At 42.8% G+C, this 17,030-nt stretch overlaps 1 protein-coding gene across 2 annotated transcripts; it reads left to right on the top strand.

The window, feature by feature from the left end:
- The first annotated feature begins 5,314 nt into the window (after nt 1-5,314).
- LOC136420596 (methyltransferase-like protein 27) lies at nt 5,315-16,143 on the top strand. 2 transcript variants are annotated; one of them, XM_066407612.1, is made up of 6 exons: nt 5,315-5,500; nt 6,718-6,871; nt 8,589-8,714; nt 12,047-12,183; nt 12,537-12,629; nt 13,037-16,143. In XM_066407612.1, the coding sequence occupies exons 2-5, from the start codon at nt 6,764-6,766 to the stop codon at nt 12,544-12,546; spliced, it is 381 nt and encodes a 126-aa protein (XP_066263709.1). In that variant the 5' UTR covers nt 5,315-5,500; nt 6,718-6,763; the 3' UTR covers nt 12,547-12,629; nt 13,037-16,143. The 2 variants fall into 2 exon arrangements, with proteins under 2 accessions (XP_066263709.1, XP_066263719.1); XM_066407622.1 differs by lacking the exon at nt 6,718-6,871 and having other exon boundaries at nt 5,319-5,500.
- Nucleotides 16,144-17,030: the final 887 nt, after the last annotated feature.

The following is a 17,030-nucleotide window of genomic DNA, read 5'->3' as shown; positions in this document are numbered from 1 at the left end:
CGACAAAAGAGTTCGAGACAAAAGCATCCACGCCGCGCACAAACATTCCGAAGCCACCGCCATTGCCAGCATTGAAGTTCTTTGTCCCAAAGCCGTATGTCCGTCTTCAGACCACGTTTGAAGATGAGATAAAACAGCGAGCAGATAAGATCTTCCTTTGGAGGGAAATGTTCAGAAATATCCGACAGGAGAAGGACGAGGTCGAAGATTTTCTCCTCTTGCTCGAGAAAAACGAGACGAATCGTTCTACGGAGGAAATCGAGGAAATGAGAGCAGAGGCAAACGTTGAGCTCGCCAAAATCGACGCTAGCCTCACCAAACTGCTCATGCGGACCTCATGGAAGAATTTGGTCGAAGACCCTGGGCCAGAGTGCTCTGACGAATCACTGGAGCCCAGTGAGATAGTGTCAACGGACGAGTTCCAGACAGCTCCAGCGTCGATAGAACCCGGCAGTCAGTTGTCCGTCTATCTGGGACGCCAATCCTCGGACGAGTTGCCAGCGACGGAACAGAGCCAGCTCTCGCTCTGCCCTGAGACTGACCATGGCGACAGCACTTGGCTGGAGTCTGACAACAGCTACCAGCTGGTGCACGGGGAGGACACCCCCTGCTGCCTGGCAGACCACGCCCGCAGGTACACGTACACGCCCCCGAGGTTCAAGTGCGGGAGCTGTGACGAAACCCTGCTTGTGAAGTACCACTTGGAATCTGACAGTGAGGGGGAAGACGAGGAGGAGAAAGGGCAGGACAAAGTCCCCGTGCCCATCTGTCACACGAAAGAGCACGGCCATGATCATACCTGGACGTACAATCCCCCCACAATGAGATGCAAACCGTGCCACATGAAGATGGTGATGAAAATGCACGTCGTAAGCGACGAGGAAGATGAAGAGCTAGCCCACAGGTCCGTTCCTATCTACCACAGGACACCGCGCAAGGATCCCCGCACCCACACCCACACCCGTCGGGTACCGTCCCGTTCGTCTGAGGCGGTGTCGGCGGCAGGAACGGCAGAGCCGCCCGTACGCCAGGGTCAGACTGGAACAACAAGTCCGCCTGGATCCATCGCTGCTAAAGCAGGCAAGCAGTCTGCAAAGGGCTCGGCTGAGCCCGCAGCTAAAACACAGAAGGGCGCTGTAAAGGGTGACAAGGTGGAGATGACTCCCAAAAAGTTCTCCCAAAAAGTCTGGGAAGCTCTTGTTGGCGACGACAGTGAAGAGGAATGTTCAGAGGCACAGACCACACCGGCCAAGGATGCCGAGAAGCCTACTTCACCGTTTAAAGATACAGGAGCTAAGAGTTTCATGTCCAGTTCCGAAGGCTCCACTAAGAAGGAGATACCATCCAAAATTAAGGGGCCACAAGAAGCTGTAACTCAGGACAAGTTTTCACAGGAAGGAGCAAATACGCCGAAAGCTGGACCGTCCGGAGTCCAGACTGCCAAACTGGTGCCCACGAAAATTCCGCAACTGATTAATGACACGTCTGTTAAGCGGAAAAATCTCGTTAATGGGAGAACTGCATCGTCGCCAGGACATACAGACATGCAGACAGCGGACATGGCGCCTACGAAGATTCCGCAACCGTCTAAAGGCACAGATGTTAAGGAGAAAACTCCTGTTAAGGGGACAACTGCATTGTCACCAAGACGCAACGACATGCAGACTGCGGACAAGGCGATTGTCAAGCAAACAGTGCCATCTCCCACGAAAATTCCGCAACCGTCGAAAGACACGGATGTTAAGCGGCCTGTTTTCAATATGGGCAAAACTGCATTGTCCACAAATGGAGCAGACGTGCAGAAGACAGACAAGACGTCTGTCGAACAAACCGCGCCACCACCACCACCACCACTACCACCCACGAAAATCCCGCTACCAGTTAGGCGGAAGATTCCCGTGATGGGTACAACTGTACAGTCACCAAGACGCACAAATATGCAGAAGACAGGCAAGACGTCTGTCAAACAAACCCCACTGTCCACCAAAATGCTGCGACCGGTCCAAGACATGGCCGTTAAGCGGAAGACCCTCGTGATGGGTACAACTGCATTGTCACCAAGACGCACCGACATGCAGAAGACAGACAAGGCGTCTGTCAAACAGACCCCGCCACCGCCAACGAAAATTCCGCGACCGGTCCAAGACACGGCTGTTAAGCGGAAGACTCCCGTGATGGGTAAAAACGCACCGTCTCCAAGACGCAAAGAAGAGTCTGAAGGAGTGCAGACCAAACCGGCGTCTATGAAGACGACAGGCCAGTCCGACGCACAGACGGCTGACGAACCTGCCGAGTCAGATGATTCGGAGCCCAAGCTACCGTACGGCTGGGTGTCGTCGGGGATAAAGAAGTACACTGATGAGGAAAGAGCACGGCTAGATGCGGAAGTTGACGGATACTGGGGTAAAAAGTTCTCCAAAGATCGTGAGAAGTCATGGTGGAATATCGAGGACCCAAAAGAACGTGAAGCAGCACGGCTTCGCCAGCGGTCGAAGACAAACCTACGGCCGACTGTGTCATCAAAGGGTGTGCCCAGGGCAACTTCAGCCTCCTACAAACAGCCCGGCGTCGAGAAACAGGTGAAGTACGACGTCGATAGATCCCCAGTGATGTTGCCTGGTCACTTCGGGGCGTCAACAGGAGTCCAGTCCAGGGCGAGCCGGCCGAACGTGGGATTAGTCCCGAAAAAACTGGAGATGGAATTCTTCGACTCGTCAGAAGACAGCGAAGATGAGATAGACTTGGAAAAGCCAGTCTCATTGGAAGATCTACAGGACGATGAATATTGGAGAGCAATGGAGAAAAAAACATATGCTATTGTAAAGGCCAGCATGGAGCAACTAGAGACGGTCGACGAATCTCCTGAAGAGGAGAAACCGGTACAGGAAGCTAAACCAACCGGGAAGAAGCCCAATAAGTTCTCCCAAATGCTCCAGTCAAGGAAAGAAAGGGAGAAGAAACGAGAGAGGGAAGCACGAGAAATGGCAATGAAAGAGAAGGAGGGAAAGAAGGCGCACATGTTCGAGCACAAATCTGACCCACCGAACGTGAAAACCTCAGAGTCTATTGACCCGCCGCTTCCACCGGAGATGCTGAAGAATACTCCGGAGAAAACGAAGAAGGGCCAGACGCGCCATGGGCACCAGGGAGTGCCTACTCTTGCTGCCGAAAACGCAGAAGAGGGAGAAGCAATCACCTCTAAGAAGTCAGTTGGCAGGCTGACCCCCACTAAGCTAGTCGGCAAAATCAAAGGTGGCTTCGCAAAGGTCAAGGATTCGATCAAATCGAAGCTATCCGGAGAATCGAGTGACTCAAGCTTCTACTCCGATGTCGAATGATCTGTCGACTTAACGGAATTTTCCGCGTGACCAAAAAAAAAATAACACTAACTCACGTTTTATGTTTGGAGCAACATGACAGTATGGATCGGGCACAATGAGCATTGAAAAAAATCAAAGCTATGCATACTTGAAGTCCTGATGAAAAAGCATGAAAAAGCAATTAGAATTAACTACATCTTAATTAGGTCGCAAAGACCTTGCAAAAACTGCGCAGCGAAGGGGCGCACTTAAATTCGTGTCTTAAAGTCAGACTACTGAATGCTGTACTGTAGGCAATCATCAGTCTAAATGCTACCATTGTAGTTATGGATGCGTGGCAACTAAATGTAAAGTTGTTTTACCAATCTATTCACGTTTGTGACCAATACACAGAAACGTCCGCATAAGAAATGTTAGTTTGTCAGCTACGTGTAACGTACTGTGCTAACGTACGTTTTCGTTCAAAGCCAATATAAATAATTGTTCCATGTATAAGCACAGGTTGCTTTAAACGGATTTTAATAATACTTAGCATCCTTCATGCCTTTTAAATCCGTTATTATACGTCACGACTACAGATTTTATGTGTATATTAGATTACATGTGTATATTAAGATGATATGTGTATATAAGATTATATGTGTATAAACATGTCTATGGAAATTGTACAGACGAAGAGACGGATGTGATATCATTTTATCCAGAATAAATCTTCACGCTAACGTATTATTGTCTGTCTTGCTGTTGTGTTTTGTTTTTCTGCTATGGAAGCTTGCAAACTTGAGGTTGGGCTAGAGCATTGCAGGTAAGCAGAGTAAGCTTATTCGACATCTTTAAGCCACAGAAAGGCACCGTGAAATGCGGAAAATTTGGATTTATAAGCACCTATATATATATGTATATATATATATATATATATATATATATATATATATATATATATATATATAATGGTCATCTTTACGAACACGTATATGAGTCGTAATGTTGCTTAAAGAAGATAAAAACGCCGACTTTAAGCACAAATCAAGGTTGTTTCACTAGGCATATTCGACATCTTTAAGCTACTGAAAGGCACCGTGAAAAGCGGAATATAAGGATTTATAAGCATCCCCGTAAAGGCCTCGTACCGGCCATTTTTTATGTACTCGTATAAGAAGTTTATGCGTAAATCAGGAAAATACACGGACTTTAAGCATGATTTAAGCATGCTTGAATATCGTTTTTCGTTCCGTGAACCTAACCCGGTAAAATTTAAAAGAACTCATGGTTAGGTACATGGTGGGCCAGGGTGCAACAATTCCAAATCAGTTTTTCATTACGCAGTGTGCAAGGCATATAGAAGGCATGTCGTTTGTAACCGCTGTGTTTGACACTAGAATCCTTGCAGACTACTGTTACTCCACCAAATAACGGGGTGATCAAAGATAGAAACGGCAAAGTCTATGTGTGCAGAAACATATGAGGGCCTGCATGCACTTTTTCGTAAGGCGTAATTCAGCCTTTTTCGTCTTCGCAATCCGTAGGCATTCGTCCAAAAATCAACGTAATTCGTAATCAGTCCAAAAGCCGTCACGCGTAATTGGTCGCTTTTTTTCTACGTAATCCGTAACAGTTACCTTTAAGCAACGTAAAGCGTAATCCATTAAATTGCTAGTAAAGCGTAGGCTCATTTCAAAATGGTCCAATCCACAAGCGAGCGCCTACCGTTATCATGTCCGCGATGAATTTTCCTATTAAAACCCCCCTTAGTATACTGAGGTACGCAGAGCATCGTGCTGAAAGGCAACGCAAGCAAAGCGTGAGGCAAGCAAAGCGTGAGCTCAGCAAAGAACACCAGAGTACCCTGGGTACGATACCCTGGCTCGATCGATGACGTGTGACTACAACTACGTACACCTCGAGATCATACGATGGTCCCTCTATGATGTACGTACTTCTAGTATTTGTTTACCCATTGCACAAAAATAACAATCAGATGCACCGTCGCAAATCACATTACATTGTCTACTTCACTCAAAGGCCAAGCTGTCATGAATATTCATTGCCACTCCAATGTCAGAGGTGACTCACAATAAGCTCCAGAGCGACCAGACAGGTTCTACTTCATTTCATGCGGGAGTAATACCGTGGCGGGTATAAGATATCTCTAAAATTGTCGTCCGATTTGTGCCTCAAAGGTGGGAATACATTTACTGTACACATTCTAGATCTCTGGGTAATGTTTGTATAGAAATGTATATACTAGTTAACTTACATATATATCTTATAGTTACACTTTATTTATACTAGAAGGAATGTGCTGCCATTGCTGCTAACTCAAGGAAGTCAAGAACAGTTTTCCACGCTTTCTGTAAGTTCTCGCACTGAATGCTTCTTCTGGTTTTCAGTTGCCACACGTTATGGTCAGAAGTTACGAAAAAGTTGTGCCGAAAGTTATTTATTCGGGTGGAAAAATACATAATTATACGTGTCGAGGTGGGGTAGGAATGGGCCCCGGGGTGGGGTAATTGGTTTGGTAGGTAATGGACGTGACCAGATTATCAATTACAGTCACTGTCAGTGCATTTGTCATAATATCAAATATTTGGTTGAACGTTGCCGCACAAAATTAGTGTCTTTTAGTAGAGCGCACGTCAGGATACCATGTTGTCATTGGAAGAGCAATGACACTGTGCAATGAGACCGAATTTCCTTCAAATACGATGGAGTGGAGTTACGAGAACTTCAACGTATGTGATAGCACAGGTCCCTCTACAACGTCACATTATTCTTTCTAAATACACGAAAATAGACATTTACACCATAAAAGGTCTTCATTCATAAGCAAGCTGTAGTGTTTATCGGGCTCAAATGTGGCCGCCCATGTCAGATGTGACGTGAAAGTTCGTTGTTCAATAGTGCTTCGTATTATAAGTTAACAAACAGGTTAGACTCCATTTGATACAGAAGTCATTGCGTGTGACCTCACATCACTGATGCGTTTAATGCAAAGAACTTAATTAAGGTGCTTTTTAAGTCATCTCCAAGATGCTAAATATCACCAGCTTTGACACAAGCTAAGAGTTCAGCTTCTAGGTGTGTGAGTTTGGCTCAGAATTTAGAGTAGGGCGTAGAGAGGCTGACTGAATTTAGCGTCATGTGTAGCTCCGGAATTTAGCGTCAAGCGTTCCCAAGCCGCCCCTATGCAGGCCCCTCTCAAGGAGGTCTCCGCAAAAGTAGGTATTCATCAATAGTTTTTGCGCAGAACTAGATAGTTAAATATTGTGTAAAATCTTGAAGCCTGTTGAGAAGCCTCATGATTTAACGTAATTCGTAATAGTCAGCTCTGAGAATTTAACGTAATTCGTAATCGGCGGCGAAAATGTTAATTCGTAATCACTACTCCCCCATGCAGGCTCTCATCTAGGTATCCCCGTACCCCCGGAGTCTGCACTACCCACATGTCTCACGTCAATCACCACAAAAACACCCGCGCCGTGAATCGTCCTGGGATTTCTCTCACAGAATCACAGGAATTCTACAAGACCTGGGCCGCTGGGTATGACAAGGTACACGCCTAACTAGCTAATGGGGATCCTCTGACAATCGGATATTTATTTCGCCAGGAAGAGAGAAAGGAATTAATTACCGAGAGTTTTGCGTCTTCTCACTTATATGCAGAGGAGAAAAGCAAGCATGTTGGTAGCAGTTTCCGACCTATGGAGATTTCAACAGTCAATGACCACAAAGTGTCCGACATCGACGCTACTCTCCAAGCAGAGGAGTGGGTCCGGCAGGTTTTTGGCGTGTTTTTAGGCGTTTTTGTCGGGCTATCTACTTTGTCATGGTTTCTTTGTCTCTATAACCCACACAAGTAATGTGTGGTAGTGTGGGTTATAGAGACAAAGAAACCATGACAAAGTAGATAGCCCGACAAAAACGCCTAAAAACACGCCAAAAACCTGCCGGACCCACTCCTCTGCTTGGAGAGTAATCTTGCGGGGTCATACGGAACAAAAGCCGACTCACCCCGGCAGGCGGCTGTAAAGATCATGAGTAAATTATAAGGTCTCGGTTCGGAGTTTTTTTTTTAAATTCGGGGCCGACCTGACTCGTTCCCAGAAAGGCAATTGCGCTTTTCCAAACATCCCTTTTCGACCGATTCAATGTTTCTGATGGATAGGGGTGACTTATCTTCGAACGACAGACGAATTTGATATGTTCCGTGGAAACGTCATTTTTAGTGAAAACCGTCACTAAAAGCAATTTTCATCTCCAAAACTGCTATTTTTAGGGCATTCTTCCAAGGCCGCTGGAAGGAAAATAAAAGTTTTCCTAGGATAATGACTGATATGGAAATAAAGGTCATCATTCTGTCTGTGCAATTAGGAAAAATGAAAAAAATCGTGAGGATACGTTTTCCGCAATCCCCGATGGTGCGAAACCACGCAAAACGCACATAGAACGCACGATTCGGGTAATCAGGCGACAAAGCCGCGTTACCGTCATCGCGCACTAATACCAGGAAGTACCCGCGGACGACCAAAACTCGGAAACCGTAAAACGCTACGAAGATCGGGTTTTTCAGGATATATAAAAGATAACGCACTGCTATAGCGATAGCCGAAAAATCGGGAGCCAAAACTAACGAAAAAACCTAGGATTTGCGTCTTATCTTCACGCACTATTTAGGTAGGCGGTCAAAACAATTCCGAACCGGAACCATAAGACGAATGGGCAAACTTCATAGCCTGAGTACCAGTCTCCGAAGTTACCGCTGGCTCAAAAAAATTCGCTTGCTCCGTGGCTAGTAAGCACATTTTTTTGAGCCAGCGGTCACTACGGAGGCTGGTACTCAGGCTACAAACTTCATAATCTCATTCCTACGATCTAAAAGCCGTACTTATCATACTACCATACAGTAAAGTTTGTGCCTCGCTGCCTTTCAAGTTAAAGTTGTTACATATGGTTAAGATGTAGGGATCACTATGTTTTTGCCGCTATGTCACAGACTCCGGGTTTAGCGGATAAATACTGTTTGCTGCAACCTCAACTTTGCACGCACTTTTGATCAATCTACCAACATGGCAGACGCCAGATTACATCATAATCGTGTGACTTAAAACACAACACATGGCTACAAACGAAATGTCCATACATGTACAACTATACGATAATTTGAAATATAAAGGACATGAAAACACATTTAAACTTGATGTTCTAAAATGTTACCGTTTGATATATCGATGGTCTTTTATGATGTAACGTTAACGTTTTTTTTTCTAGGACAACGTAAATGCAAACTATGACGCCCCTCGTGCAACAGCCGACCGTGTTGTGGAACTGTTTGAAGGCAAGACTGATGTCCGTATCCTGGACGTGGCCGCGGGCACTGGTTTGTTAGGCGAAGCGGTCAGTATTTACTCCAATTATTTAAAGGCAACCAAAGCAACATTAGGGATCAAAAATGGAGAGAAAAAAAAATGCTGAAACCTGAACATGTACTAACACTGCCTAACACATTTGTGTAATAACTTGCCAGACGATGATCCAATTAGTTGCACGAGCCTATACAAGAAGCCCGGCGACGATTTTAGGTGAGTTCTCACATTACAACGAAGTCATATTATTGCATCATCGTCGTTATATAGAGAAGAATATATTGCACATTTCTGCCACACTTGGCTAAGTACAGGTCACAACACAACAAAGCAAAATAACAAGTACAGTTAACGGATAAAAAAGAATATGACTATGTTTAGATTAATTCTACTTCTCCTCGCTTTTCGGTTATAGTAGATATAAAAGAACAGATATGTTTTTCAATGGGAGGTTTGTCTAGTCGAATTAGGAATATGAATTTTTGTACAGTACTTTTAAAAATGTGTGAAGTAGGGAATTAGGTTTTGTACAAGCTTATACAGTTCATTTCTTTCTTGGGTATATAATCTACATTCTGCCACAAAATGACATTCGTCCTCTATTCTATTCAAAGTACAATGTTTACATAATCGTTGTTCTATAGGAGTGCGGGTATGTCTTCCCGTTTCAATATGTAGTTTGTGGCAGCTGATTCTTAGTCTTGTGACAGCATTCCTGTCCATCATATTTGAATTACTTAGATATTTTTTTTTCATAATATGTAGTTTTAAATAATCTATATGATCTTAACTTATTTTGGCAGCCCCACCTTTGTTGTCGTTATGTATTTATTTTAGAAACGTTTGGAAGTAAATGTCTTTTATCCGCTGGCCAATGGAACAAACAATTTGTAACGTATTTGTATTATATGGAATTAGAAGATGCCATAAGAAAGCAAACCCGCTCTCCTCTAAAGATTCATATTCCTGTCGCCCAACATTTAACACCAGATTTGTCTAGATCTAACTGGCAGGAGATATTGTGATAATGTTGAACTAATCATGCATAGAAATGACTAAATAAATTGACATTTCAATATGATTTTCAGGCTCTATTATAGCTTAGGTTGCCTTTAATACTTACTTCCTCTTTGTTCGTTTATCGATCCTGTTTCTCTTCTTTTCTATGTTTGTTGCTTTCGCGGAAACATTAGTAATCCTACCGTGTTATTATTGCCTTTGTTCGTTACCTTAATTTTTGACTCCGTTTTACTTCGTGTGAGTCACGATCTGTCTATTTGTTTGTTTGTTTGTTTGTTTGTTTGTTTGGGTTGGTGCATGTCTGTAGTTATTTGAATACGCTGTCAGTAGACAGTCAGGATGTGAGTTCCGGAGAGGATGGCCGTAATGTCAGGTTTGCTGAATTGACAGGAAGTACAGTTCAGGGGTGGTAGAACTAGTCGTTAATCATACATTACAGTCCGGGTCATGGGGTCAATGCAAGAGACTACTAATTCACGGGGAGGTATTGTTCTACGTCAGTCTGTTTTCGCAGAAATACAATAATAACTTTATTGCACAACAATTGCACAAGGTACAAAGTATGGCATCCAATGATACATTATAAGATAACATTCTATTAGGCTGTTCAATCTATCTTATACAATATGGTGTAGTAGTATGGGATGACAATGGGATTTTACAATCATCGGAGGAGTTTCTAACGTCTATACATTCTTTGATATATTTTCCAATGTATACCGTGCAGGGGTTGTCACATGCCATTATACGTTAGTTCATATAAAACCGGGATTTTTTTCGGTACGAGTTAACTGAAACCTATCTGGCAGAACACTAAACCATGATCCTTTTTTTCTGTTATTATGTCAATATCATGGATTACCTTTATACTAATGCTACATACGTTATATTTTCTCTCTAGTCGTGCTGATACCATAATATTGTAATTTGAAACTACCGTCCGCCGCACGCAGAATGACTAGGACAGGTGCTAACATTTTTTCGGGAAAGAAGATTCGTCATTAATATCTTGCCGCTTATTAGCTTTCATATAGCAGCTATTGTTCCTATCTTGACCTGAAGAGAGTTGTAAGGCCATAAAAACGTATCCAAGCAACATTAGGTCTCGGTAACAACCCGTTTGTTGAGTCGGTAGAACGTCACTCAAAGTTGATCCCCACCGTCATGGCAATTTGTACATTATTCGTCGGAACGTTAGTTGGATGCCGTAGCAATGGTGATACAAATTACTATGTACTACTATGTCCGTGTGTTTCTGGTTATATCAGGAGCAAACTTTGAGGAAAATATCGCCCTCAGTCCACTATCACACGCAACATTTAGACAAAAAAGTGTTCCTTACAAACCTTTGTCGTCTGCTGAACTACAGAATTCTGGGTAATAATATGGCGGCGGGAAAATAGACGTGCCGTAGGTTGTTACGTAAGCAACAAAGTGGCGTTTTTGATGGGTGATCACACTTAGAATCTAGTTGCAGGTTAGCAGAAAAGATTCTACTAAGTTGTCTTGTAAATAATTGTGTTTAGCAGGAAGCGGATGTGACATTAAACCAGCGAACAACCATGCAGTGTGATTCTCCCACGAAGCCCTCAGACTGTGTCAATACAACGTTAGACTGAGAGTTTTTGACGTCGCCAACTTCTTATGCATGGTTATCGAAGCTTTCCAGGCAGTGTTCTGAATACGATAGTCTGGCAGGTTTGCATTGCTGGCGTTATAACTGATATTGCATCTAGCACATATCCCTAAATATACCGTGTGAACTAACGTTACATTTGCTATTCAAATCCATTGAGATAAATCCTGGTAAATCCGACGATAGCATTGAATATAGTTTTTCATTTGTTCACCTTCGCCGTGATGTGATCAATAGATACGTGTTATGTTAACCAAAACCTTATTTGCACAATCAGTGATGATATTGTATTGTACATTGCTTTTTTCTCTGATTGAAACTTTATATCTGTTTTTCTAACGAGAGTTTAACTGAACCACGTTGATGTTCTTAACTTGAATATACAGTCGGGTACTGGTAAATGCAGAAATGTTCGCGGTGGTTCTATGTTCGCGGTTTTCGCGGTAAGCTCTTCACCGCGAACATAAAACCACCGCGAACTTTATTGCCCTCCTACCCACTTGTTTACTATTGTCTCAAATACGAACTTTTAAAAAACCACCGCGAACCCTCCATTTTTTCCTACCTCGAAATCAAAATCACGCGAACTTAAAATGCATTTTCCCTGACAATTGAACGTTTCGAAAGACCACACGCCACTGTCAGAGAACCGGAAAAAGCCACGTTTTTTTATTTCAACCCATCATCAGTTTTCCTTTCCTCCACAGCTTTACAGGGTGGGTTTCCGGTCCATGGACGCCCTTGACGCCAATGAGAACATGCTTGCCCTGGCGAAAGAGAAAAAACGTCTACGGTCGCCTGATCCAAGACTTCCTAGGTACAAACCGTCTCGACATAGAAGATGGTGAGTTCTTCAATCCACAAGGCCTAACCACATACCCAATTTAAAAGCAATACATTTAAAGCTTATTGACGCCGTGTAGGGAGTCTTTGTTGTCATTCTCTGTATTTATTTGAATACACTGTCAGTAGAGTGACAGGAATTCAGTGAGTGCGGGAAGACGACCACAAAGGTCAGACTTATCGGAGTGACAGGAAACTAATCAGACACGACAGTCAAGGTCATGTTCCATAAGCTCGTCACGGGAAGAAATTGCTGATATATGTATATGTATGTTTTATGTTTTATTTGCTATTACCGTTTGTCGACGAACCAAAGTCAACATGATCATCATCAGATGGTTGTTAATCTTCCAGGAGTGTATGATGCCACCGTGATGTGTGGTGGGTTCCTTGAGGGTCATGTGAAGTGTGACTGTTTGGAAGAGCTCACCAGGGTGGTGAAACCAGGTGGGTAGGGGGCCTTAACTGACCTAAATTCAACTAATTATTGCATCTGTAGTTCACACTTGTACGTATGTTCAAGTCCGTATGAGTAGCGTGTTAAATTTGTTTTGGGGTTTAGGCAGTTTGCGGGGAAGAAGTTGTTTTCTACTTTGACCCACTCCAGCGCAGCCTGGTTATCGAGCCCAAAATTACTTCTTGAGCCGCAAACTTTACGTAAAACAAAACAAAAATTAATACGCAGCTCATACGGACTTGAATACCAGTAGTCTGACACGGGTCTAGTATATGCAGTTCTCACAACAGGCGGTGCTGTTAAAATGATACGGCAAAATTTGAGTTGGCAAAATATACCTAAATGAATAAAATAAAGAAGGTTGAATGTATTGGTTTATTTTGTTCTTTTGTCGCAGGAGGATTTGTAGTAATCTCTATGCGCGAGGTCAACTTGCGGAAAGTGCCGGAGTACCGTAATCTGGAACCCCGCATGGCGGCGCTGCAAAGCGAAGGATGCTGGGAGCAGGTGTCACGCGACATCTTCCCCGACTACTGCGAGGGTGAAGATGGAATCATATTCGTGTATCGCGTGTGTTGATTGGAGCTAGGGTTTTCAAAATATGCGACCTGACCGATGGCCATCTGATTACTACCTAGCTATCTTAAACGCATGACTTATTTTGTAATTGAGTAATTGTAATCCAACTGGTGGACGGACATCTCTGTTTCACCAAAATCATTCCATTACTTGTAGGGCTGACAGCAGAGCTAGGGCTGCCCAAAGGAAATAAAATACACGTACCTAAACAAGGTTTCCGAAAAGCAGTAACTCAAATGTCAATCATAGAAATTCACCAGAAAGTCACGAAGTTATACTTGACAGCCAATCAGAGAAAGCAGAGGTTGATCTGCTCAAACGACGGGCACAGCTGAACGAAGTAATTAAACAGACCGTACCTTTGACCCCAGTTTTCTCCAGACCTGTATCCATCCGTTTGACCCAACAACTCACATCTATCCTTACGCCAACTAGACTGTTGAACTGAACAACGTCTGGCCGAAATGGAAAAAAAAAACTTAGACAGACCCTATCTATTGCTTCTAAACAAAAAGTCTCCAGAGCCAAAATTGTCAAGGAAAAGAAGTCATGTTCTAGATAGTAAATATATGTATGATCATATATATCTTCTTACGTCTTCTGTCTTAAATCATGCTACGAACTGTATGATGCTATCTGTAGGATCTCTACTGCGTATGTCTTTATCTAGTGATTGGCACAAGTCGAAGAAGAGTTCAGACACCCCATATCTCCATGAAATATTCTAATCTTGCAAATGTTTTCCATATTTCTATAATCTATGCTTGGTCATATACACATTTGACTAACTTACACATATTGCAACATTGACATTTGAATCATTTAACACTAAGCTGAATCATGGCGCTTTTGTTTTTGCACTTTTGATTATGCAAATTAGTCCTCTATTTGCATAATTAGTATCTGTTAATGTTACACCTGTCATGAAGTACACATATATTTGAGGCCTACAATGTAAAACACAACAAAAATAGATTTTCTTCATAGAATTTTTCCCCTGATGATTGAATTATATGACGTCAGTGTTCAGTGTACCATAATTATCAGGTGAGAAGGCGTCAGCACCGAAAAAGTTGCAAATGGTGGAAGATCCCAAAACTATGAAGGACTTATGGGAAATAACTTGAAGCAAGAATTTGACTTTAGAATATATTAAGCATATAGCATAGTAGGATTTTCAATTTTTTGTGAAGCTTTCCTTTAACCTCGATGGCCCGATACGGTCTTCTATCTTATAACTGACGCCTACGGTCGCGCCAACTTGGGCAGTTGGGGCTGACAACATAGCGATAGAATCCACAATGTGACATATCGTCTATTCATAATCATCACTGAGAGTCTGAGACTGAGGTTACAATTTTCCGATTCAAATTACGAAGTATGCTTTTCAGTATTCTGAGTGGTAGTAGCTGAAGGGAAAGGTGTAAAATAGTATCACAGACAAGTTATGTTGCAGTTAAGAGTGAATGTTTGTCACAGACCAAGAACAAATGTAAGTATTCATTGGTAAAAAAAAGGTTAACGAATCAGAAGTAACTCCATATAGGCATATGCACCCCCACCAAACTCCCTTCGGGCCGTACCCGCTCGAAATTCGGGCCGTAGCCTTCAAGTCGGGCCGTACCCGATTAAAAGTCGGGCCGTATCCGCTGAAACGTCGGGCCGCACCCGGTAAATCGGGCCCTACCCTGTACTTTTAGATCGTAGCCAATGGCCGACATAAGATTGCTCGACCGCAGTGCATGTATATACATGTACGTAGTTGCGTGAAAGTCGCGTCTAGATTTTGTACGTACATGGCAGAGAGGTGGTCATAAATGTTTGCTAGAGCATAGAGCATGTGGGGTTGTATATCGTTGCCGCGTACAGGCTACTACAGGGCATCTAAACGCGATTTTCACGCGACTACACGCACTGTGGCCGAGCGATATCCACCATTGGGTACGGTTAAAAAGTACTGGGTACGGCCCAATTTACCGGGTACGGCCCGAATTTTTAGTGGGTACGGCCCAAATTTAAAGACAGGCTAAACTTAATTTCGTAAAGCATACTGCATTATGTTAAATATACCACTATAAGACCAGTTCTGACATTTTTTACATGAGTCCGTCATAGATAAGCGTTTTTACAATATTTTAAATTCGCGGTGTGGTGATGTGATACTGGCGATGTCTAAAGACCTTTGACCTTTGTGACGTCAGATTCCGAGTCGGCCACACCTGCGCCATAGGAATTGCTCCGGACGCCATTCCTCCGACTCGGAATCTGACGTCACAAAGGTCAAAGGGCTTTGGACATCACCAGTATTACATCACCACACCGCGAATTTCAAATGTTGTAAAAACGCTTATCTATGATGGACTAGTGTAAAACAAGTCAGAACTGGTCTTAGTGGTATATTTCACATATTGCAGTATGCTTTACGAAATTAAGTTTAGCCTGCCTTTAAGCCTTACGGTACGGCCCGGAATTTCGAGCGGGTACGGCCCGAAGTGGAGCCAATTTAAGTTTGTAATGCCTCTTTAATTGTTGTATTCCGAACTGGTCTTTTGGTTTTTTTTTCAACTTCCAATGCTTTATCTTCTGTGAGTTCTGTGCAGCAGATGAGTGCACAACACACACTTTTATACAAGAATGTCATGATGGTAGAACTAGAAAAGGAAACTTCGACGAAGCTAAGACAGAGAAAGTCTTACTCAACAGCAGCAACGCATCAATTTTGTTGCATGCCTTGAATTTACTTCAATGTGAAAGTTAACGTTACATATAACGTAAGAAGCTTTCCGGATAACATATTTACCTGTTAGTAGGTGAGTAAATTATAATACAGTGTAATATGGTCTTGTGGATTGTAAATTTGACTTTATATTTCTTTGAAGAAGTTTTAGATAGCAATCTGACTAATAAAGTGTAATCTAAAAGAGATCTTATTGTTGGTCATGCCTTCTCCATGTGAGCCATCCTTTTGATACAGAGCGTGAGCGTGGTATGTAAGCTTTTCAATCAAGCTATATCACGTAATGCTAGGTTAATTCACAGCAATAATTTACAGTAAACGACTGCTGTTAATAAACCTAACATTACGCGATGGCAGTATTTTCGGTCACTTTAAAAAAAACTATTTTAAACCTTCTTCTATTACATGTTGACAAAATGTGAAATTGGGTAACAAAAATAAAAGCCGGAGGGAATATATTCGCATCATCAATGCAAAAAGCGATCCTCCTGAATTTACTGTTAAATGTTGCCGACCTACTGAATTTAATGTTAAGCGTTGCCAGAAACCTCCATACAGACCCTCTTTTCAGACTGGACAGGTTTGTTCCGCCAGCCGGGGCTGGACGAGTTTTTCCGCCGATCCGAAAAATGCATTTTACGTGTATTTTTCTCTCATTTGGAACCATCTGGGCGTCAGCATGACATAAGTTGCAAACTGTGGAAAATCTCAGAACTATGACGGACTTATGTGAAACAACTTGAAGTAAGAATTTGACTTTGGAATATATTAAGCATAGCATAGAAGGATTTTCAATTTTTGTGTAGCTTTCCTTTAAATCACGGAGTTATAAACTTTTTACCTCTACTTAACTACTTGCTTCCTTGCTTGTTTTCTTGTTTGTTTGTTTGTTTGTATGTTATTATCTTCGCCGAGAAGATTATGTTTTTGGTTACGCCAGCTGTTGGGTGGGTCTGTATGTATGACAAGAGCATAACTCGAGAAACCTTTGATGGATCTTCCTTGTTTTTTGTAAGTGTATAGTGGTTGTGCAAAGGAAGGTCAAGTTCGAAAACCGTTCACCTGGCGTTTTCCA

This window comes from Branchiostoma lanceolatum, chromosome 1 (genome assembly GCF_035083965.1).
Source record: "Branchiostoma lanceolatum isolate klBraLanc5 chromosome 1, klBraLanc5.hap2, whole genome shotgun sequence".
In the NCBI taxonomy this organism is placed as follows: domain Eukaryota; kingdom Metazoa; phylum Chordata; class Leptocardii; order Amphioxiformes; family Branchiostomatidae; genus Branchiostoma; species Branchiostoma lanceolatum.
Note: the sequence above shows the minus strand (reverse complement) of the source record. Positions and strands in the feature narration are given on the sequence as shown.

Coding starts and splice junctions, on each gene's coding strand:
- LOC136420596 (XM_066407612.1), top strand. CDS start 6,764: ATGTCTCACGTCAATCACCACAAAAACACCCGCGCCGTGAATCGTCCT. Junction 6,872..8,588: donor GGGCCGCTGGGTATGACAAG/GTACACGCCTAA, acceptor TTTTTTTTCTAG/GACAACGTAAATGCAAACTA. Junction 8,715..12,046: donor CTGGTTTGTTAGGCGAAGCG/GTCAGTATTTAC, acceptor TTTCCTCCACAG/CTTTACAGGGTGGGTTTCCG.